This window comes from Oncorhynchus clarkii, chromosome 31 (genome assembly GCF_045791955.1).
Source record: "Oncorhynchus clarkii lewisi isolate Uvic-CL-2024 chromosome 31, UVic_Ocla_1.0, whole genome shotgun sequence".
Classification (NCBI taxonomy): Eukaryota; Metazoa; Chordata; class Actinopteri; order Salmoniformes; family Salmonidae; genus Oncorhynchus; species Oncorhynchus clarkii.
Genome location: NC_092177.1, coordinates 12,504,582 through 12,527,668, shown reverse-complemented (window position 1 = coordinate 12,527,668; position 23,087 = coordinate 12,504,582). Strand labels below are relative to the sequence as shown.

Genomic DNA, 23,087 nt, shown 5'->3' with positions numbered 1-23,087 from the left:
TATGGTTTATATAATATCCATGTATAGACCTTTACTCTAAGGTTATGGTTTATATAATATCCATGTATAGACCTGTACTCTAAGGTTATGGTTTATATAATATCCATGTATAGACCTTTACTCTAAGGTTATGGTTTATATAATATCCATGTATAGACCTTTACTCTAAGGTTATGGTTTATATAATATCCATGTATAGACCTTTACTCTAAGTTATGGTTTATATAATATCTAAGGTTATGGTTTATATAATATCCATGTATAGACCTTTACTCTAAGGTTATGGTTTATATAATATCCATGTATAGACCTGTACTCTAAGGTTATGGTTTATATAATATCCATGTATAGACCTTTACTCTGTCTAAGGTTATGGTTTATATAATATCCATGTATAGACCTTTACTCTAAGGTTATGGTTTATATAATATCCATGTATAGACCTTTACTCTAAGGTTATGGTTTATATAATATCCATGTATAGACCTTTACTCTAAGGTTATGGTTTATATAATATCCATGTATAGACCTTTACTCTGTCTAAGGTTATGGTTTATATAATATCCATGTATAGACCTTTACTCTAAGGTTATGGTTTATATAATATCCATGTATAGACCTTTACTCTAAGGTTATGGTTTATATAATATCCATGTATAGACCTTTACCATGTATAGACCTACTCTAAGGTTATGGTTTATATAATATCCATGTATAGACCTTTACTCTGTCTAAGGTTATGGTTTATATAATATCCATGTATAGACCTTTACTCTAAGGTTATGGTTTATATAATATCCATGTATAGACCTTTACTCTAAGGTTATGGTTTATATAATATCCATGTATAGACCTTTACTCTAAGGTTATGGTTTATATAATATCCATGTATAGACCTTTACTCTAAGGTTATGGTTTATATAATATCCATGTATAGACCTTTACTCTGTCTAAGGTTATGGTTTATATAATATCCATGTATAGACCTTTACTCTGTCTAAGGTTATGGTTTATATAATATCCATGTATAGACCTTTACTCTGTCTAAGGTTATGGTTTATATAATATCCATGTATAGACCTTTACTCTAAGGTTATGGTTTATATAATATCCATGTATAGACCTTTACTCTAAGGTTATGGTTTATATAATATCCATGTATAGACCTTTACTCTAAGGTTATGGTTTATATAATATCCATGTATAGACCTTTACTCTAAGGTTATGGTTTATATAATATCCATGTATAGACCTTTACTCTGTCTAAGGTTATGGTTTATATAATATCCATGTATAGACCTTTACTCTAAGGTTATGGTTTATATAATATCCATGTATAGACCTTTACTCTAAGGTTATGGTTTATATAATATCCATGTATAGACCTTTACTCTAAGGTTATGGTTTATATAATATCCATGTATAGACCTTTACTCTAAGGTTATGGTTTATATAATATCCATGTATAGACCTTTACTCTGTCTAAGGTTATGGTTTATATAATATCCATGTATAGACCTTTACTCTAAGGTTATGGTTTATATAATATCCATGTATAGACCTTTACTCTAAGGTTATGGTTTATATAATATCCATGTATAGACCTTTACTCTAAGGTTATGGTTTATATAATATCCATGTATAGACCTGTACTCTAAGGTTATGGTTTATATAATATCCATGTATAGACCTGTACTCTGTCTAAGGTTATGGTTTATATAATATCCATGTATAGACCTGTACTCTAAGGTTATGGTTTATATAATATCCATGTATAGACCTTTACTCTAAGGTTATGGTTTATATAATATCCATGTATAGACCTTTACTCTAAGGTTATGGTTTATATAATATCCATGTATAGACCTGTACTCTAAGGTTATGGTTTATATAATATCCATGTATAGACCTTTACTCTAAGGTTATGGTTTATATAATATCCATGTATAGACCTTTACTCTAAGGTTATGGTTTATATAATATCCATGTATAGACCTTTACTCTAAGGTTATGGTTTATATAATATCCATGTATAGACCTGTACTCTAAGGTTATGGTTTATATAATATCCATGTATAGACCTGTACTCTGTCTAAGGTTATGGTTTATATAATATCCATGTATAGACCTGTACTCTGTCTAAGGTTATGGTTTATATAATATCCATGTATAGACCTTTACTCTAAGGTTATGGTTTATATAATATCCATGTATAGACCTTTACTCTAAGGTTATGGTTTATATAATATCCATGTATAGACCTTTACTCTAAGGTTATGGTTTATATAATATCCATGTATAGACCTGTACTCTGTCTAAGGTTATGGTTTATATAATATCCATGTATAGGCCTTTACTCTAAGGTTATGGTTTATATAATATCCATGTATAGACCTTTACTCTAAGGTTATGGTTTATATAATATCCATGTATAGACCTTTACTCTAAGGTTATGGTTTATATAATATCCATGTATAGACCTTTACTCTGTCTAAGGTTATGGTTTATATAATATCCATGTATAGACCTTTACTCTAAGGTTATGGTTTATATAATATCCATGTATAGACCTTTACTCTAAGGTTATGGTTTATATAATATCCATGTATAGACCTGTACTCTAAGGTTATGGTTTATATAATATCCATGTATAGACCTTTACTCTAAGGTTATGGTTTATATAATATCCATGTATAGACCTTTACTCTGTCTAAGGTTATGGTTTATATAATATCCATGTATAGACCTTTACTCTGTCTAAGGTTATGGTTTATATAATATCCATGTATAGACCTGTACTCTGTCTAAGGTTATGGTTTATATAATATCCATGTATAGACCTTTACTCTAAGGTTATGGTTTATATAATATCCATGTATAGACCTTTACTCTAAGGTTATGGTTTATATAATATCCATGTATAGACCTGTACTCTAAGGTTATGGTTTATATAATATCCATGTATAGACCTTTACTCTAAGGTTATGGTTTATATAATATCCATGTATAGACCTTTACTCTAAGGTTATGGTTTATATAATATCCATGTATAGACCTTTACTCTAAGGTTATGGTTTATATAATATCCATGTATAGACCTTTACTCTGTCTAAGGTTATGGTTTATATAATATCCATGTATAGACCTGTACTCTAAGGTTATGGTTTATATAATATCCATGTATAGACCTTTACTCTAAGGTTATGGTTTATATAATATCCATGTATAGACCTGTACTCTAAGGTTATGGTTTATATAATATCCATGTATAGACCTGTACTCTAAGGTTATGGTTTATATAATATCCATGTATAGACCTTTACTCTAAGGTTATGGTTTATATAATATCCATGTATAGACCTGTACTCTGTCTAAGGTTATGGTTTATATAATATCCATGTATAGACCTTTACTCTAAGGTTATGGTTTATATAATATCCATGTATAGACCTTTACTCTAAGGTTATGGTTTATATAATATCCATGTATAGACCTTTACTCTAAGGTTATGGTTTATATAATATCCATGTATAGACCTTTACTCTAAGGTTATGGTTTATATAATATCCATGTATAGACCTTTACTCTAAGGTTATGGTTTATATAATATCCATGTATAGACCTTTACTCTGTCTAAGGTTATGGTTTATATAATATCCATGTATAGACCTGTACTCTAAGGTTATGGTTTATATAATATCCATGTATAGACCTTTACTCTAAGGTTATGGTTTATATAATATCCATGTATAGACCTTTACTCTGTCTAAGGTTATGGTTTATATAATATCCATGTATAGACCTTTACTCTAAGGTTATGGTTTATATAATATCCATGTATAGACCTTTACTCTAAGGTTATGGTTTATATAATATCCATGTATAGACCTTTACTCTAAGGTTATGGTTTATATAATATCCATGTATAGACCTGTACTCTGTCTAAGGTTATGGTTTATATAATATCCGGCAACAAGTTATTATTGCTTCAAAATGCCTTAATTGGTCGACTCAGAATAATAATTTATACTTTGGGAATAGCCTAAAAATAAAGATTTGTGTCCCCTAAATGAGTTATATGTGCCCTTACTCTAAACGTATGTGAACCATTATGATTATTATCTACGTTATGGGATAGGAGATCAGGAGGAAGACCAGCAGGACATTTTTATGCCTTTCTCCAGATGAGGGCGCTCTGGATTTTTCAAACGAGGACTATAAAAGTTGCACTTCCACGAACTTCCACTGTGAACAGTTCGATGAACAGAGAACACAATACCAAATGCACCTAAACATTTCCCTGAAATATCTATTATAACTACAAAAAGGACAGAAACCGCGTGCTTAAACTTTTTTATTGAAAATAATTCCAGAAAGCGTGAAGACTGCATGGTAAAGGACTTGCATTTCATGACATTCTGAGCCATACAAACTGTTTCCAAGTTACACAACTGAATTTGTTTAGAAGACATCACTTTGTAAAGGAATCATAGTGTACCTCACAAATTACACCCTATACCCTATAAAGTGCACTACTTTTGACCAGAGCCCTATGAGCCCTGGTCAGAAGTAGTGCCCTATAAAGGGAACGGGGTGTGAATTGGGATGCAATCATAGCTAAAAGTCACTGATATCATTGAGCCCTCATCACCGGTTGTTAAGCTTGAAGTCATGATACCATCCTCTCTGGTTGGACACTGCAGCTAGAAGTTGTCTGTAGGCACATATCTAGGATCAGCTTCCCCTTCCCCAATTCTAACCTTACCTTAGAGGAGAAAACACAAAACTGACCTAAGATCAGCATCTGTGGTCAACTTCACCCCAAAGAACAGAAGAGAAACACAGGCATGGAGAACTGGATGTATTCGGAGTAGGGAAAACTCTGGGCGCTGGTTATGAGACACAGAACCCTGTCTTTTACTGAGCTATAATAGGACTGTTTTAGCTGGTTATGTTAATCCACTGCATGGTGAGACTACTGCATGGTGAGACTACTGCATGGTGAGACTACTGCATGGTGGTCAAAACAGGGATGTGAATTAAAAAAACAGCAATTATAAATGTGCAGTCAGTTGCTAAAATGTAATTATAAAGTAAACTCGATGAATTCAAGTACTTCTCAATGGTAACTTAAATTTGCTTAGCTTTTCCCCCCTATATTTCTGGGTAAAAACATTCACACTTGCATTGTTTTCACCTCCCTCTTCATCCTCCCCATCCTCCTCCTCATCAACCCCACATACCAAAAAAGGCACCACAGCTTCAAAAACAGAATCATTGACAAGAAAAAGACACATCATCACATAAAATAAACACCTGAATGTCAGAGTCCTCATCACATCCTTCACGTTATTATCATGTCAGAAACAGGCCAAAACATCCACACTCCCAATATCCACACTTAGCACACTGATTTACAGTTGGTAGTATGCAAGTGAGGACACTGTGAGTCAAACCTGTTTCAGTGCTATAATTAAGGTTCAGTTAGTTGTGTAACAGTCATGTCCATGTCCAGTGACCTCCTGTCTAAACCTCCGGACGGGACAGATGTGGCCTAGTGGCTGGACAGGCCAGGAGATACCTCAGTAACCTTCATAAAGGTCTGTGTTCTCCTCATATTCTCCTGTCTTGACTTGTTATGGAAACAAAATGGCGACTGGTCAGATAGAGTGTTCTGCTATGTCTCAGTTTCATCTCAGTTGATCTGTGACTCCAGTCCAGTCTTACTCTGGTTGCATGACAACGCTCCTTCAAGTGTCACTCAAATGAAAAACTAAAACAGTTAACTGAAGGCCATGGAGAGGCTTGCGCAGGCCAGAGCAAGTGGCTAATTTCATTCCACTCAGGCCAAGAAGAAGCATCTGTCTTCATCCTAACTTTATCCAGGCTGAACACTCTCACATTTGGAGCGGGAATTCCCAAGTGTGTTCTGGAAATTCCCATTCCATGAATTCCAGCATTCCCTCCAGCCATATCAGACTCACAGCAACAAGGCAGGCAAGAGGAGAGGAGGAGGAGGAACACTTAGTGAAGAGGTAAATAAACATCCATCTCTCTTTCTCTTTTCCTCCATCCCTCTCCTCTTCTGTCTCTACCTCTCCTCCATCCCTCTCCTCTTCTGTCTCTACCTCTCCTCCATCCCTCTCCTCTTCTGTCTCTACCTCTCCTCCATCCCTCTCCTCTTCTGTCTCTGTACCTCTCCTCCATCCCTCTCCTCTTCTGTCTCTACCTCTCCTCCATCCCTCTCCTCTTCTGTCTCTACCTCTCCTCCATCCCTCTCCTCTTCTGTCTCTACCTCTCCTCCATCCCTCTCCTCTTCTGTCTCTGTACCTCTCCTCCAACCCTCTCCTCTTCTGTCTCTACCTCTCCTCCATCCCTCTCCTCTTCTGTCTCTACCTCTCCTCCATCCCTCTCCTCTTCTGTCTCTGTACCTCTCCTCCATCCCTCTCCTCTTCTGTCTCTGTACCTCTCCTCCATCCCTCTCCTCTTCTGTCTCTGTACCTCTCCTCCATCCCTCTCCTCTTCTGTCTCTGTATCTCTCCTCCATCCCTCTCCTCTTATGTCTCTGTACCTCTCCTCCATCCCTCTCCTCTTCTGTCTCTGTACCTCTCCTCCATCCCTCTCCTCTTCTGTCTCTGTACCTCTCCTCCATCCCTCTCCTCTTATGTCTCTGTACCTCTCCTCCATCCCTCTCCTCTTCTGTCTCTGTACCTCTCCTCCATCCCTCTCCTCTTCTTTCTCTACCTCTCCTCCATCCCTCTCCTCTTCTGTCTCTACCTCTCCTCCATCCCTCTCCTCTTCTGTCTCTACCTCTCCTCCATCCCTCCCCTCTTCTGTCTCTACCTCTACTCCATCCCTCTCCTCTTCTGTCTCTGTACCTCTCCTCCATCCCTCTCCTCTTCTGTCTCTACCTCTCCTCCATCCCTCTCCTCTTCTGTCTCTACCTCTCCTCCATCCCTCTCCTCTTCTGTCTCTGTACCTCTCCTCTTCTGTCTCTGTAACTCTCCTCCATCCCTCTCCTCTTCTGTCTCTGTACCTCTCCTCCATCCCTCTCCTCTTCTGTCTCTGTACCTCTCCTCCATACCTCTCCTCTTCTGTCTCTGTACCTCTCCTCTTCTGTCTCTGTACCTCTCCTCTTCTGTCTATGTACCTCTCCTACATCCCTCTCCTCTTCTGTCTCTGTACCTCTCCTCTTCTGTCTCTGTACCTCTCATCTTCTGTCTCTGTACCTCTCCTCCATCCCTCTCCTCTTCTGTCTCCGTACCTTTCCTCCATCCCTCTCCTATTCTGTCTCTGTAACTCCCATCCAGCGCTCTCTCCATCCTCTCAGTCTCTCCCTCCATCTCTTCCCCTGCGTGGGGTCAGGGGTTAGAGGTCAGAAGTAAGCTGACCCCTAGGTGACCTTGTCCTGGAAGATGTAAAGGTTGTTACTGGCTGCCACGGCGATGATGTTTTCCTGTGGGTGCCAGGTGGAGTGGAGGATCTTCTTACTGAAGTCCAGACTGTCAACAGTCACCTCGTCTTTACGACGCTTCCCTCCCACACACACCTAGAAAGAAGGAGAGGAGAGGAAAGGAGAGAAGGATGAGGTGAGGAAAGGAGGGGAGGGGAGGGGAAGGAGAGGAGGGGAGAGAAGAGAAGAGGAATGAAGGGGAGAGGAGAGGAAGGGTGTGGAGAGAAGAGGAGGGGAGAGGAAGTTAGAGGAGAGGAGAGGTGAGGTGAGGAGAAGAGGGGGAGGTGAGAAGATGAGAGGTGAGGAGCAGAGCGGAGAGGAGGAGGAAGGATAGGAGGGGAGAGGAGAGGAGAGGTGAGCAGAAGATGAGGGGGAGGTGAGGAGAGGTGAGGTGAGGAGAAGAGGGGGAGATGAGGAGATGAGAGGTGAGGAGAAGAGCGGAGAGGAGGGGGAAGGATAGGAGGGGAGAGGTGAGCAGAAGAGGAGGGGGAGGTGATGAGAGGTGAGGAGAGACTTCATGAGCACATCCTTGCACACACTGATTGTTAATATTTCCTCCTCTTCAGTTACAAACCAAAAAAATCTGAAATTGGACATTTGCCAATCTTACACAAATCCATTAAAACATACCATCAGTGGCCTAGGGTGACCTGGCGATCTGGGCCACTGCAGCATGGCTTCCAATTGGGCCACTGCAGCATGGCTTCCAATTGGGCCACTGCAGCATGGCTTCCAATTGGGCCACTGCAGCATGGCTTCCAATTGGGCCACTGCAGCATGGCTTCCAATTGGGCCACTGCTATTTCTCCTCGTCTTATAATATAACTACTCTATCTTTCACCTCTCTCTATCCAATAACCAAACAAAGACTTACAAATATACTGTATAGAATATATATACACTGCTCAAAAAAATAAAGGGAACACTTAAACAACACAATGTAACTCCAAGTCAATCACACTTCTGTGAAATCAAACTGTCCACTTAGGAAGCAACACTGATTGACAATAAATGTCACATGCTGTTGTGCAAATGGAATAGACAACAGGTGGAAATTATAGGCAATTAGCAAGACACCCCCAATAAAGGAGTGGTTCTGCAGTTGGTGACCACAGACCACTTCTCAGTTCCTATGCTTCCTGGCTGATGTTTTGGTCACTTTTGAATGCTGGTGGTGCTTTCACTCTAGTGGTAGCATGAGACAGAGTCTACAACCCACACAAGTGGCTCAGGTAGTGCAACTCATCCAGGATGGAACATCAATGCGAGCTGTGGCAAGAAGGTTTGCTGTGTCTGTCAGCGTAGTGTCCAGAGCATGGAGGCGCTACCAGGAGACAGGCCAGTACATCCGGAGATGTGGAGGAGGCCGTTTTCCACTTTAATTTTGAGTGTGACTCCAAATCCAGACCTCCATGGGTTGATCAATTTGATTTCCATTGATAATTTTTGTGTGATTTTGTTGTCAGCACATTCAACTATGTAAAGAAAGAAGTATTTAATAAGAATATTTCATTCTTTCAGATCAAGGATGTGTTATTTTAGTGTTTCCTTAATTTTTTTGAGCAGTGTATATTTACATACCATCAATCCAAAATAAAAGAGTTTTGGCACATATTTCATATGTAACTGTGTTACAGTATTACCTTGCGTGGTTTGAGGATGGCCCGGGGTTTGCTGTTCTCTCTGGAAGCCTCCAGAGTCACATCTTTCTTGGTGTTCCGATCAAACATCCGGAAGAAATTATTATATGACCCCGTCATAATGACACTGGAGAGAGACAAGAGGAGATTGATTGACACACACACAGAGACAAAGACACACACACACATACAGAGACACACACAGACACATAAGATCACACTCACCTGTCTGACCCGTTCCAGACACACTCAAACTTGTCGAAGATGCAGTCGTTCTCGTACAGAGAACACAGCTTACCCCTCAGGTAGTCATGGACCTGGGGACAAACAACAAGATCACTATTGTTACAATGTCACGGATATGAACGATGAAACTACCCTTCCGGAGAGAAAGGTGTCCTCAATTGACCTACAATGTTAAATAAAGTTTAGATAAATCAAATCAAATGACATAGACTACAGCCCCTTCACTCAACCCAATCATACCCCCTGTCTTCCCTACCAATTATCCCAGGGAAGACTTACCGGACCCTGGATTCATCTGTAAGACTGATACTGACTGTTAGTAAACCCCCCACAGTGGCAGCTGGTCCCCGGTCTACACTATCTGGTCACAGACAGACATACTGGGAGATCAGATCCAGATACACAGTGTACACACACACAGCGTAGACACAGTGTACACACACAGCGTAGACACACAGCGTAGACACACAGCGTACACACACAGCGTAGACTACCTGGTATGTCTGGACCGGTCTGGTCTCCATGTTGAGGTCCCACACCTTGACCGTCAGGTAGTCCCGTGTCATCAAGAAGCGCCCGCTGTGACTAAACTTGATGTCTGAGATGGAAGAGATGATCTCTGAGAAAAATGAACGAGTGGAGGGGTCCTCTGGCTCCTCAAAGACTGAGGGAGGGAGGGAGGGAGGGAGGGAGGGAGATGAATGGTTACACCACAGGAATAACAAGCTATGCATCGACAAGTCTGTTATCAAACCAGGGGGAGCGTTCATGAATTGAATGAATTCTGTGTGTGTGTGTGTGTGTGTGTGTGTGTGGTGGGGGGTCTGTGTGTGTGTGTGTGTGTGTGTGTGTGTGTGTGTGTGTGTGTGTGTGTGTGTGTGTGCGTGTGTGTGTGTGTGTGTGGTGGGGGGTCTGTGTGTGTGTGTGTGTATGGGGGGGTCTGTGTGTGTGTGTGTATGGGGGGGGGTCTGTGTGTGCGTGTGCGTGTTGTTCCTGAGAATCAGTGCCTACCGGGGGGCCTGTTATACTGCCCTACAAAGGCAAAACACAGTTAACTACATAATCTTTTTGCTGCAAAATCTGACTTCAAAGTCTTTTTCTGTCGACAGACAGCAATTTCTAATCCTCTACGATATATTTTGGCTTGTTCCTGTGTCAGGAAACAAATACACCACATTAATAAGATATTATAAATGGCCATTACAATAGATCAAAGATTTCTGACCAAATTTGAGGTTACTGCATTTTGCCTTTGTAGAGCAGGTTTAGGTTTAGGGTTAAGTCTAGTTCTAGGGTTAGTTCTAGGTTTAGGGTTAAGTCTAGGGTTAAGTCTAGGGTTAAGTCTAGGTCTAGGGTTAAGTCTAGGGTTAAGTCTAGGGTTAGGTTTAGGGTTAGGTTTAAGGTTCAGTTTTGGGGTTAGGGTTAACTTTAGGGTTAACGTTAGGGTAAGAGTACAGGTTAGAGGTTAGGGGGAAAAAAACTGAATTGCGTGTCCCCACAAGGTTAGCTGTACAAGACTCTGTGTGTGTGTGTTCTGCTATCAGACAAACCTAGGGTATCTCACTGCTCTTTACTCACACTTGAAGACAAAGTCAGTGATGCTATTCTTGAATAACAATAACCCAAATATCCCAATTCCCACATCCTCCCCCTAAGGCCAAAGCAACTACAGTGGGGAGAACAAGTTTTTGATACGCTGCCGATTTAGCAGGTTTTCCTACTTACAAAGCATGTAGAGGTCTGTAATTTTTATCATAGGTACACTTCAACTGTGAGAGACGGAATCTAAAAAAATCCAGAAAATCACATTGTATCACCTACCAACCAGTAAGAATTCCGGCTCTCACAGACTCTCACTGTTAGTTTTTCTTTAAGAATCCCTCCTGTTCTCCACTCATTACCTGTATTAACTGCACCTGTTTGAACTCGTTACCTGTATAAAAAACACCTGTCCACACACTCAATCAAACAGACTCCAACCTCTCCACAATGGCCAGGACCAGAGAGCTGTGTAAGGACATCAGGGATAAAATTGTAGACCTGCACAAGGCTGGGATGAGCTACAGGACAATAGGCAAGCAGCTTGGTGAGAAGGCAACAACTGTTGGCACAATTATTAGAAAATGGAAGAAGTTCAAGATGACGGTCAATCACCCTCGGTCTGGGGCTCCATGCAAGATCTCACCTCGTGGGGCATCAATGATCATGAGGAAGGTGAGGGATCAGCCCAGAACTACATGGCAGGACCTGGTCAATGACCTGAAGAGAGCTGGGACCAGAGTCTCAAAGAAAACCATTAGTAACACACTACGCCGTCATGGATTAAAATCCTGCAGCGCACGCAAGGTCCCCCTGCTCAAGCCAGCGCATGTCCAGGCCCGTCTGAAGTTTGCCAATGACCATCTGGATGATCCAGAGGAGGAATGGAAGAAGGTAATGTGGTCTGATGAGACAAAAATAGAGCTTTTTGGTCTAAACTCCACTCGTCGTGTTTGGAAGAAGAAGAAGGATGAGTACAACCCCAAGAACACCATCCCAACGATGAAGCATGGAGGTGGAAACATCATTCTTTGGGGATGCTTTTCTGCAAAGGGGACAGGACGACTGCACCGTATTGAGGGGAGAATGGATGGGGCCATGTATCGCGAGATCTTGGCCAACAACCTCTTTCCCTCAGTAAGAGCATTGAAGATGGGTCGTGGCTGGATCTTCCAGCATGACAACGACCCGAAACACACTGCCAGGGCAACTAAGGAGTGGCACCGTAAGAAGCATCTCAAGGTCCTGGAGTGGCGTAGCCAGTCTCCAGACCTGAACCCAATAGAAAATCTTTGGAGGGAGCTGAAAGTCCGTATTGCCCAGAGACAGCCCCGAAACCTGAAGGATCTGGAGAAGGTCTGTTTGGAGGAGTGGGCCAAAATCCCTGCTGCAGTGTGTGCAAACCTGGTCAAGAACTACAGGAAACGTATGATCTCTGTAATTGTGTGTGTGTGTGTGTGTGTGTGTGTGTGTGTGTGTGTGTGTGTGTGTGTGTGTGTGTGTGTGTGTGTGTGTGTGTGTGTGTGTGTGTGTGTGTGTGTGTGTACGGACCGGTGAACACATTAATACAGCTCAGGAAATAACTACTGTTATTGAGCAAAATGTCTGCGTCCCAAATTACACTCTATCCCCTATGGGCCCTGGTCAAAAGTAATACACTATATAGGGGATAGGGTGCCATTTGGGACACAGCGTGGTATTTCCATAGGGAGGTATGTTATTATTATAGTATATATATTAATTTAGCATCTTACACCATCGATCCTCAGGCTTAAATGTCAAAGTATTCATTATCCATTTCCTTCAGAGTCATATGCAGATTATCTGACGCTCCCAGAGACAGACAGGGGCTTTGAGACGTTGAGCCTTTCATTGTCTTGACTGGGAGAGAAGACAGACAGACAACCTTATTGATGTTTGTGGTTATCATTCCCAACCATATCATTGACTGTAGTAGGATAAAGGTTGGTTCAATAGAGACAGAGAAGACTGCCCTCCCTCTCTCCCTTCTTTTTTCAATCTCTTTCCCCCTCCACAGATAGTGGCATAGCTGTCACACCGTGTGTGTGTGTGTGTGTGTGTGTGTGTGTGTGTGTGTGTGTTTGTGTGTGTGTGTGTGTGTGTGTGTGTGTGTGTGTGTGTGTGTGTGTGTGTGTGTGTGTGTGTGTGTGTGTGTGTGTGTGTGTGTGTGATTGAATACGTGTGTCTGTGTGTGTGTGTGTGTGTGTGTGTGTGTGTGGGTGATTGAATATGTGTGTCTGTGAGTATGCCTGTTCCCAGTACTCACACTTGCAGTGTGTGTCGCAGAGCGCCTGTTTCCTCATGTCACAGAGTCGTACTGACCCTCTACTGCTGCTGTAAGCCAAGGTGTTACACTGCTGAGGATGAAACTCCGCTGCTGTAATCACCTCCGTCAGATCCTCCATGTTACACGGCTTAATGTCCACGATGTCTGGGGAGGGGCATGCTCAGGGAGAAATAACAGTTCAGCTAAATGGTGTTTAAAGACAAGACAGATGAACAGAATACAGGCACTTGTTCCTAGGTTATTTGAAGCTGCAGTCGGTAACCTAGAAATGTTGTACGGTCGTGGCCAAAAGATTTGAGAATGACACAAATATACATTTTCACAAAGTTTGCTGCTTCAGTGTCTTTATATATTTTTGTCAGATGTTACTATGGAATACTGGAGTATAATTACAAGCATTTCATAAGTGTCAAAGACTTTTATTGACAATTACATGAAGTTGATGCAAAGAGTCAATATTTGCAGTATTGACCCTTCTTTTTCAAAACGTCTGCAATCCGCCCTGACATGCTGTCAATTAACTTCTGGGCCACATCCTGACTGATGGCAGCCCATTCTTGCATAATCAATGCTTATAGTTTGTCAGAATTTGTGGGTTTTTGTTTGTCCACCCGCCTCTTGAGGATTGACCACAAATTGTCAATGGGATTAAGGTCTGGGGAGTTTCCTGGCCATGGACCCAAAATATCGATGTTTTGTTCCCCGAGCCACTTAGTTATCACTTTTGCCTTATGGCAAGGTGCTCCATCATGCTGGAAAAGGCATTGTTCGTCACCAAACTGTTCCTGGATGGTTGGGAGAAGTTGCTCTCGGAGGATGTGTTGGTACCATTCTTTATTCATGGCTGTGTTCTTAGGTAAAATTGTAAGTGAGCCCTCCCTTGGCTGAGAAGCAACCCCACACATGAATGGTCTCAAGATGCTTTACTGTTGGCATGACACAGGACTGATGGTAGCGCTCACCTTGTCTTCTCTGGACAAGCTTTTTTCCGGATGCCCCAAACAATCAGAAAGGGGATTCATCAGAGAAAATGACTTTGCCCCAGTCCTCAGCAGTCCAATCCCTGTACCTTCTGCAGAATATCAGTCTGTCCCTGATGTTTTTCCTGGAGAGAAGTGGCTTCTTCGCTGCCATTCTTGACATCTGGCCATCCTCCAAAAGTCTTCGCCTCACTGTGCGTGCAGATGCACTCACACCTGCCTGCTGCCATTCCTGAGCAAGCTCTGTACTGGTGGTGCCCCGATCCCGCAGCTGAATCAACTTCAGGAGACGATCCTGGCGCTTGCTGGACTTTCTTGGGTGCCCTGAAGCCTTCTTCACAACAATTGAATCACTCTCCTTGAAGTTCTTGATGATCCGATAAATGGTTGATTTAGGTGCAATATCCTTGCTTCCTTGATCACTCTTCATAAAATTCTGGATTATATACAAATTACCATCATACAAACTGAGGCAGCAGACTTTGTGAAAATTAATATTTGTGTCATTTGGCCATGACTGTAGACAGATAAACTATGACAGAGGGTATGTTAGTATGGGGTTAAAGGGTAAAGGTGAAAGGATACTGAAGCTCTGGTCAGTGATCTCCAGGTTCCACAGGTTGACCCTGAGGTCATCCGTGGAGATGTAGGTCTGGAAGTCGGAGTTCACGGAGATGGAGTTAATGTGGTAGGTGTGGGCGTTACTGAACACACGCCGCGCTGTTGCCTCAACCATCAGATCTGAGTTCTGGAGGACAGGCACCTGGCAGGGAGGGAGCACATCTATTCACATCACATGACTGACTCTGTGACCTCAGGAATATATCACTTAAATATCATAAAACTTAATTGTATCACAGATCATAGAATCTAAGACTGCGAGAGCATTCACAGATTGACTATGAATACCTTGAGGGCTCTTTCTATTTCAGTACACTGTGAATGCCTGGTTCTATACAGCCATTCAGTCTCTGCTACACACGTACACATCTTTCCATATGACTTCATGTACTGTATGTCTCCACTTTAATGTAGTGGTAGACAGCACAGCAGCGGGCCTAGTGAGCTGGTGTTAGGACTGAGGAGCCATAGCAGCAGACCTAGTGAGCTGGTGTTATGACTGAGGAGCCAGGGAGGGCCTAGTGAGCTGGTGTTAGGACTGAGGATCCACAGCAGCAAACCTAGTGAGCTGTTATTAGGACTGAGGAGCCAGGGAGGGCCTAGTGAGATGGTGTTAGGACTGAGGAGCCAGGGAGGGCCTAGTGAGATGGTGTTAGGACTGAGGATCCACAGCAGCAAACCTAGTGAGCTGTTATTAGGACTGCGGCGCCAGGGAGGGCCTAGTGAGCTGGTGTTAGGACTGAGGAGCCAGGGAGGGCCTAGTGAGCTGGTTTTAGGACTGAGGAGCCAGGGAGGGCCTAGTGAGCTGGTGTTAGGACTGAGGAGCCAGGGAGGGCCTAGTGAGCTGGTGTTAGGACTGAGGAGCCAGGGAGGGCCTAGTGAGCTGGTGTTAGGACTGAGGAGCCAGGGAGGGCCTAGTGAGCTGGTTTTAGGACTGAGGAGCCAGGGAGGGCCTAGTGAGCTGGTGTTAGGACTGAGGAGCCAGGGAGGGCCTAGTGAGCTGGTGTTAGGACTGAGGAGCCAGGGAGGGCCTAGTGAGCTGGTGTTAGGACTGAGGAGCCAGGGAGGGCCTGCTGAGGAACCACACTCACACTACACTACATTCTCCCCCCATGCCTTTCAACCTCAGTAACAGCCACACTCTACTATTCCCAACTTCCCAACAGACTGTAGAGACACACAGATGTCATCCATTATGGTATATGACATACAGTCAGTCATATACCGAGTAAGAAAGCGAGCAAGAGAGCGAGCGAGAGAGCGAGAGAGAAAAGGGCAACCAGTGAAGAACAAACACTATTATAAATACAATCCATATTTATGTTTATTTATTTTCCCTTTTGTACTTTATCAATTTGCACATCATTATAACACTGTATATTTGAAATGTCTCTATAATGTTTACTGTTCATTTTTTATTATTTATTTCAGTTTCATTCATTGTCTATTTAACTTTCTTTGGCAATGTTAAAATATGTTTCCCATGCCAATAAAGCCCTTTAAATTGAATTGAGAGACAGAGACAGAGACCGAGAGAGAGAGAGAGAGAGAGAGAGAGAGAGAGGCCATTAATAGATGCATGCCAACACGTCTGCCATGCTGATCCTTAACACTGGGGCCCCTCAGGGGTGTGTACTTAGTCCCCTACTAAGGACCAAAAGGCTCCTCAACGGCTTCTGTCCACAAGCCATAAGACTGCTGAACAATTAATAAAATCACCACCAGACAATTTACATTGACCCCCCCTCCCTTTTGTACACTGCTGCTACTCGCTGTTTATTATCTATGCATAGTCACTTCACCCCTTCCTACATGTACAAATTACATCAACTAACCTGTACTGCCGCACACTGACTCGGTATTGGTGCGCCCTGTATATAGCCTCCACACTGACTCGGTATCGGTGCGCCCTGTATATAGCCTCCACACTGACTCGGTATCGGTGCGCCCTGTATATAGCCTCCACACTGACTCGGTATCGGTGCGCCCTGTATATAGCCTCCACACTGACTCGGTATCGGTGCGCCCTGTATATAGCCTCCACACTGACTCGGTATCGGTGCGCCCTGTATATAGCCTCCACACTGACTCGGTATCGGTGCGCCCTGTATATAGCCTCCACACTGACTCGGTATCGGTGCGCCCTGTATATAGCCTCCACACTGACTCGGTATCGGTGCGCCCTGTATATAGCCTCCACACTGACTCGGTATCGGTGCGCCCTGTATATAGCCTCCACACTGACTCGGTATCGGTGCGCCCTGTATATAGCCTCCACACTGACTCGGTATCAGTGCGCCCTGTATATAGCCTCCACACTGACTCGGTATCGGTGCGCCCTGTATATATCCTCCACACTGACTCGGTATCGGTGCGCCCTGTATATAGCCTCCACACTGACTCGGTATCGGTGCGCCCTGTATATAGCCTCCACACTGACTCGGTATCGGTGCGCCCTGTATATAGCCTCCACACTGACTCGGTATCGGTGCGCCCTGTATATAGCCTCCACACTGACTCGGTATCGGTGCGCCCTGTATATAGCCTCCACACTGAATCGGTATCGCTGCGCCCTGTATATAGCCTCCACAATGACTCGGTATCGGTGCGCCCTGTATATAGCCTCCACACTGACTCGGTATCGGTGCGCCCTGTATATAGCCTCCACACTGACTCGGTATCGGTGCGCCCTGTATATAGCCTCCACACTGACTCGGTATCGGTGCGCCCTGTATATAGCCTCCACACTGACTCGGTATCGGTGCGCCCTGTATATAGCCTCCACACTGACTCGGTATCGGTGCGCCCTGTATATAGCCTCCACACCGACTCGGTATCGGTGCGCCCTGTATATATCCTCCACATTGACTCGGTATCGGTGCGCCCTGTATATAGCCTCCACACTGACTCGGTATCGGTGCGCCCTGTATATAGCCTCCACACTGACTCGGTATCGGTGCGCCCTGTATATAGCCTCCACACTGACTCGGTATCGGTGCGCCCTGTATATAGCCTCCACACTGACTCGGTATCGGTGCGCCCTGTATATAGCCTCCACACTGACTCGGTATCGGTGCGCCCTGTATATAGCCTCCACACTGACTCGGTATCGGTGCGCCCTGTATATAGCCTCCACACTGACTCGGTATCGGTGCGCCCTGTATATAGCCTCCACACTGACTCGGTATCGGTGCGCCCTGTATATAGCCTCCTCACTGACTCGGTATCGGTACCCCTGTATATAGCCTCCACACTGACTCGGTATCGGTACCCCCTGTATATAGCCTCCACACTGACTCGGTATCGGTACCCCTGTATATAGCCTCCACACTGACTCGGTATCGGTACCCCCTGTATATAGCCTCCACACTGACTCGGTATCGGTGCGCCCTGTATATAGCCTCCACACTGACTCGGTATCGGTGCGCCCTGTATATAGCCTCCACACTGACTCGGTATCGGTGCGCCCTGTATATAGCCTCCACACTGACTCGGTATCGGTACCCCCTGTATATAGCCTCGTTATTGTTATTCCTATTGTGTTACTTTTTATTATTATTTTTTACTTTAGTGTACTTGGTAAATGTTTTCTTAACTCTTCTTGAACTGCACTGTTGGTTAAGGGCTTGTAGGCATTTCACTGTAAGGTCTACATGTTGTATTCGGCGCATGTGACGAATAAAGTTTGATTTGATTGAGCGGGGATTCTCTGTGTGAGAATTAAAGAATATGGTTGGCTGGGTGATGGGATTGCGAAGAAGGTAGAGTGAAAGAGAGATATAGAGAGATGATCCCCTTCATCGCATTCATCTCAGTGCACATATCGATCAGTCTCTCACTCCGTCCCTCCCTCCTCCTCCGAGCCGTCTGTCAGTGCTGACGGAGCACATGAGATCTGTCATATAAATGATTCTCCATACCAGAGTACTGAAAAACGGATTCTTCTCTCAGTGATAAGGAGCGAATGTACCATGAGAAATAGACCTGTACTGAGAGAAGTGAGCTGCATATTCAATGGACATGTGCAAAGTCATTTGGAATAGCCAAAATTCTATGAGTTTATTTGGGAGAGCAATATTGTATATTGCCAGAAGACTGAAACATAAGCATTTGCTTTATAAATCCTCGTTCATAAAGTATTCATGTCAGTGATATCAAACAACATCATTCTCATCTTGGGACCCCTCGGGACAATGATATATATCAACTCTTATTACCTAGTATTATTCTGTCCTTATGAGATACTGTGTGTGTGTCTGTGTGCATGTGTGTGTGTGTGTGCGTCTGTACGTGTTTTTACACGCGCGTGTGTGTGTTCTCACCCGTAGTGAGGTGATTGTGGATGGGTGTCTGATTCGTCCGTCTTCATCCTTCAGGTTGTATCCCTCCGGTCGTCTGTCTCTCTCACGAATCTTCCAGAGCTTCACTGTCTTATCTATATACACACACACACACGCACACACACACACACGCGCACGCACACACACACACACGCGCGCGCGCGCACACACACACACACACACACACGCACGCGCGCACACACACACACACACACATGTACACCGAACACAAAGCGAGAGACCGAAACAGAGAGAAAAAAAGAGAGAGAACGAGAGAATGTAAGAGAGAGAGAATGTAATTAAGAGAGAATGAAAGAGAGAGAAAGGGAGAGGGAAAGATAAAAGAGAAAGAGAAATAAAGAGAGAGAGAGAATGAAAGAGAAAGAGAATGAAAGAGAGAGAAAGGGAGAGAGAAAGATAAAAGAGAGAGAGAGAAAGAAAGAGAGAGAGTATTAAGCTTCATGCTACCGTGATTGTGGGTGGTGGGTGGTGGGTGGTGGGGGTATTAAACTCCATGCTACCGTGATTGTGGGTGGTGGGTGGTGGGTGGTGGGGGTATTAAACTCCATGCTACCGTGATTGTGGGTGGTGGGTGGTGGGTGGTGGGGGTATTAAACTCCATGCTACCGTGATTGTGGGTGGTGGGTGGTGGGTGGTGGGGGTATTAAACTCCATGCTACCGTGATTGTGGGTGGTGGGTGGTGGGTGGTGGGGGTATTAAACTCCATGCTACCGTGATTGTGGGTGGTGGGTCTGGTGTTCAATCTGTCGCAGTGATGGACTGATGCCAGCCTGGATGGTGTTGCCTATGACAGTGGTCATAGAGATGACATAGTGATGTTATAACTGCTGTCATAAGGAGGATCAGATACAAGTCCGCGGGTTAATCAGTAAAACCAGGTGTACTGTAGGTAACCTGTAAATAATGGTTCAGACAGATTCTGTACATACTGTATATTGTACACCTGCTCTGACCAGGTGAATCCAGGTGAACTTTATTGATGTCACAAAGGGGAGGAGTCAGGTTAAAGAAGGATTTTTAAGCCTTAAGGCAATTGAGACATGGATTGTGTATGTGTGCCATTCAGAGGGTCAATGGGCAAGACAAAATATTTAATGCCTTTGAAGGGGTATGGTAGTAGGTGCCAGGCGCATTGGTTTGAGTGTGTCAAGAACTGCAACGCTGCTGGGAGCTTTTCACGCTCAACAGTTTCAGTGTGTATCAAGAATGATCCACCACCCAAAGGACATCCAGCCAACTTGACACAACTGTGGGAAGCATTGCAGTCAACATGGGCCAGCATCCCTGTGGAACGCTTTCGACATCTTGTAGTCCATGCCCTGATTAATTGAGGCTGTTCTGAGGGGAAAAGGGGGTGTGGGGGGAGGTGCAACTCAATATTAGGAAGGTGTTCTTAATGTTTTGTTCATTGCCTCTAGCCTATTAGATATGTGTGTGTTCTGCTTGACTGAGCCAAAGCCACCAGCAAAATCCTTGCCGATTGAGAGCTTCACGCATGGAAGCAACAGCAGAACACACACACACACTCATGCACGGACACCCATGTATGAAGACACACACACACGTATGAATAGACACACACAGCAGAGCCACACGACCAGATGTAGCTCCTCTGGCTATGGTTCCACTGCTTCTAACTCCTACACACACACACACACACACACACACACACACACACACCGTTGGTGGAGAGGAGGAAGTAGGCAGCGTTCTGCTGTGGCAGCCATCTGATCTTGTTGATCTTCTCCTCTACTTCCAGACTCTTCAGGTAGTCAAACTCTGGATCATGACTCTGGAACGTACTGTACACATTATACTCCCCTCGCCTCTGGGGCTCGCTTTTAGTCTGGGGTGGAGAAGGAGGGGGGAGAGAGGAAGAGAGACAGAGAGGGAAAGAGAGAGAGCGAGAGAGAGAGAGAGAGAGAGAGAGAGAGAGAGAGAGAGAGAGAGAGAGAGAGAGAGAGAGAGAGAGCGAGAGGGAGAGGTGAGAGGGAGAGAGGAGAGGGAGAGAGAGCAGAGGAACACACAGGTTGGTTTGAAGGTACCGTAAATTCTACAAGTCCAGAGAAATACACCAACTAATGCATGTAGGGCAGAATTGGGCCGTTTTCCAGTAATAATGAAAATACAGAAAAGATCATTAAAATTTTGGCTACATCTAAATTCAAGTCCAAATTCGAGTCTGCAATTTAAAGCACTTCAAGCCCAAGAGCTGAGCCCAGAAACGAGCCCTCTCAGTCAGCTTGTGTTGGACCTCACCAACCAAGCTGACACCAGCACTGCTTCAAAAGAAAGAATTCCAATAAGCAAAATTATGAACCAATCAAAGGAATTATATTTACAATACTGGAAAAACGAAACAAAATCCCAAAGCCGACTAAATTGCTATCTGACCCTAAACAGAGAATATGAATTGGCTGATTATCTCTACTCTGTCAGAGATACGAAGCAGAGACAGATCCTTACCATGTACAGGCTGAGTGACCACCGATTGGCAATAGAAACCGGCAGACATAAAAAGACATGGCTACCCAAAGAGGAGCGTGTATGTGGTCACTGCATGACAGGGGAGGTAGAGACAGAGATGCACTTTCTCCTTTACTGTGATAAATATTCCTCACAAAGAGATTCATTATTCACAGAAATGACTACATATATTCCACATTTTTACAAATTTAACCCAGAGGAAAAACTAAGAATACTCATGGGCGAAGGAGCAATGGCTCCTCTTGCAGCCAAATATGTATTTTCCTGCCATAGCCTGAGGGACACTGAATAATAACATCTGCATAGTAAACAGTAACTTACTTATTATTACTATTATTGTTATTACTATAATTATTAATGTTTATCATTCCAAATATGGGTGGTAACGGTAGTGATAACAGTTTAGTGATGGTAGTAGTAGTCGTAGTAATGATGATTGTAGTTGTAGTACTGATATAAAGAAGAAGATGACCGTTATTTAGTTATAAGTTAGTTATAGTTTCATTTCTACTATTGACTGTTACCATTTTATTGTTATTAATTTTGTATTTAATTTTGTATTATTATTTACTACCATTTTATATTATTATTTGCTATCATTTATAATTTTGTTACAATGTATATTGTATACATTGTTGCTTTGGCAATATTGACACAATGCTTTTCATGCCAATAAAGCAGCTTGAATTTGAATTTGAATTTGAATTTGAGAGAGAGAGTGACACAGAGAGAGAGACAGAGAGAGACAGAGAGAGAGAGAGGCAGAGACAGAGACAGAGACAGAGACAGAGACAGAGACAGAGACAGAGCGAGAGAGAGAGCAAGAGAGAGAGCGAGAGAGAGAGAGAGAGAGAGAGAGAGAGAGAGAGAGAGAGCGAGAGAGAGAGAGAGAGAGAGAGAGAGAGCGAGAGAGGAGACAGAGAGAGAGAGAGAGAGAGAGAGTGACACAGAGAGAGAGAGACACAGAGAGCGAGGGAGAGAGAGAGAGAGAGAGAGAGAGTGACACAGAGAGAGACACAGAGAGAGAGAGAGAGAGAGAGAGCGAGAGAGAGAGAGAGAGAGAGTGACACAGAGAGAGACACAGAGAGAGAGAGAGAGAGAGAGAGAGATAGACAGAGAGAGAGAGAGAGAGAGAGAGAGAGAGAGAGAGAGAGAGAGAGAGAGAGAGAGAGAGAGAGAGCGATAGAGATAGACACAGAGAGAGAGAGAGAGAGAGAGAGAGAGAGAGAGAGAGAGGGGAGGGTGTGTTTCATACCTCCTGTTCTCTCTGGAAGACCACCACTCTTCCTCCTTTGTCCCCTGTGGCCAACAGCTCCCCCGAAGGGTTAAACTCCACCGTGGAGATGACGTCAGCTAAAACAAAACACATACACAGTTAATATTACCAGCTACAGTATATTGTGAATAATGTACCACAAGGATAATGTACCACATGGACAACGTATTACATA

The 23,087-nt window shown here is 43.6% G+C and overlaps 1 protein-coding gene across 2 annotated transcripts in view; it reads right to left on the bottom strand.

The window, feature by feature from the left end:
• Positions 1-7,293: 7,293 nt before the first annotated feature.
• The window catches only part of LOC139390632 (serine/threonine-protein phosphatase 2A 55 kDa regulatory subunit B beta isoform-like), a 47,298-nt gene continuing 31,504 nt past the window's right edge, over positions 7,294-23,087 (bottom strand). For both annotated transcript variants that reach the window (XM_071137885.1, XM_071137886.1), the window contains exons 2-10: positions 22,892-22,989; positions 20,830-20,995; positions 19,110-19,222; positions 14,752-14,929; positions 13,166-13,330; positions 9,834-10,003; positions 9,319-9,410; positions 9,097-9,220; positions 7,294-7,549 (exon numbers count right to left, since the gene is read on the bottom strand). In XM_071137885.1, coding sequence (XP_070993986.1) covers positions 7,394-7,549; positions 9,097-9,220; positions 9,319-9,410; positions 9,834-10,003; positions 13,166-13,330; positions 14,752-14,929; positions 19,110-19,222; positions 20,830-20,995; positions 22,892-22,989 — 1,262 coding nt within the window. In that variant the 3' untranslated portion in view covers positions 7,294-7,393. The remainder of the gene's footprint in view (positions 7,550-9,096; positions 9,221-9,318; positions 9,411-9,833; positions 10,004-13,165; positions 13,331-14,751; positions 14,930-19,109; positions 19,223-20,829; positions 20,996-22,891; positions 22,990-23,087) is intronic.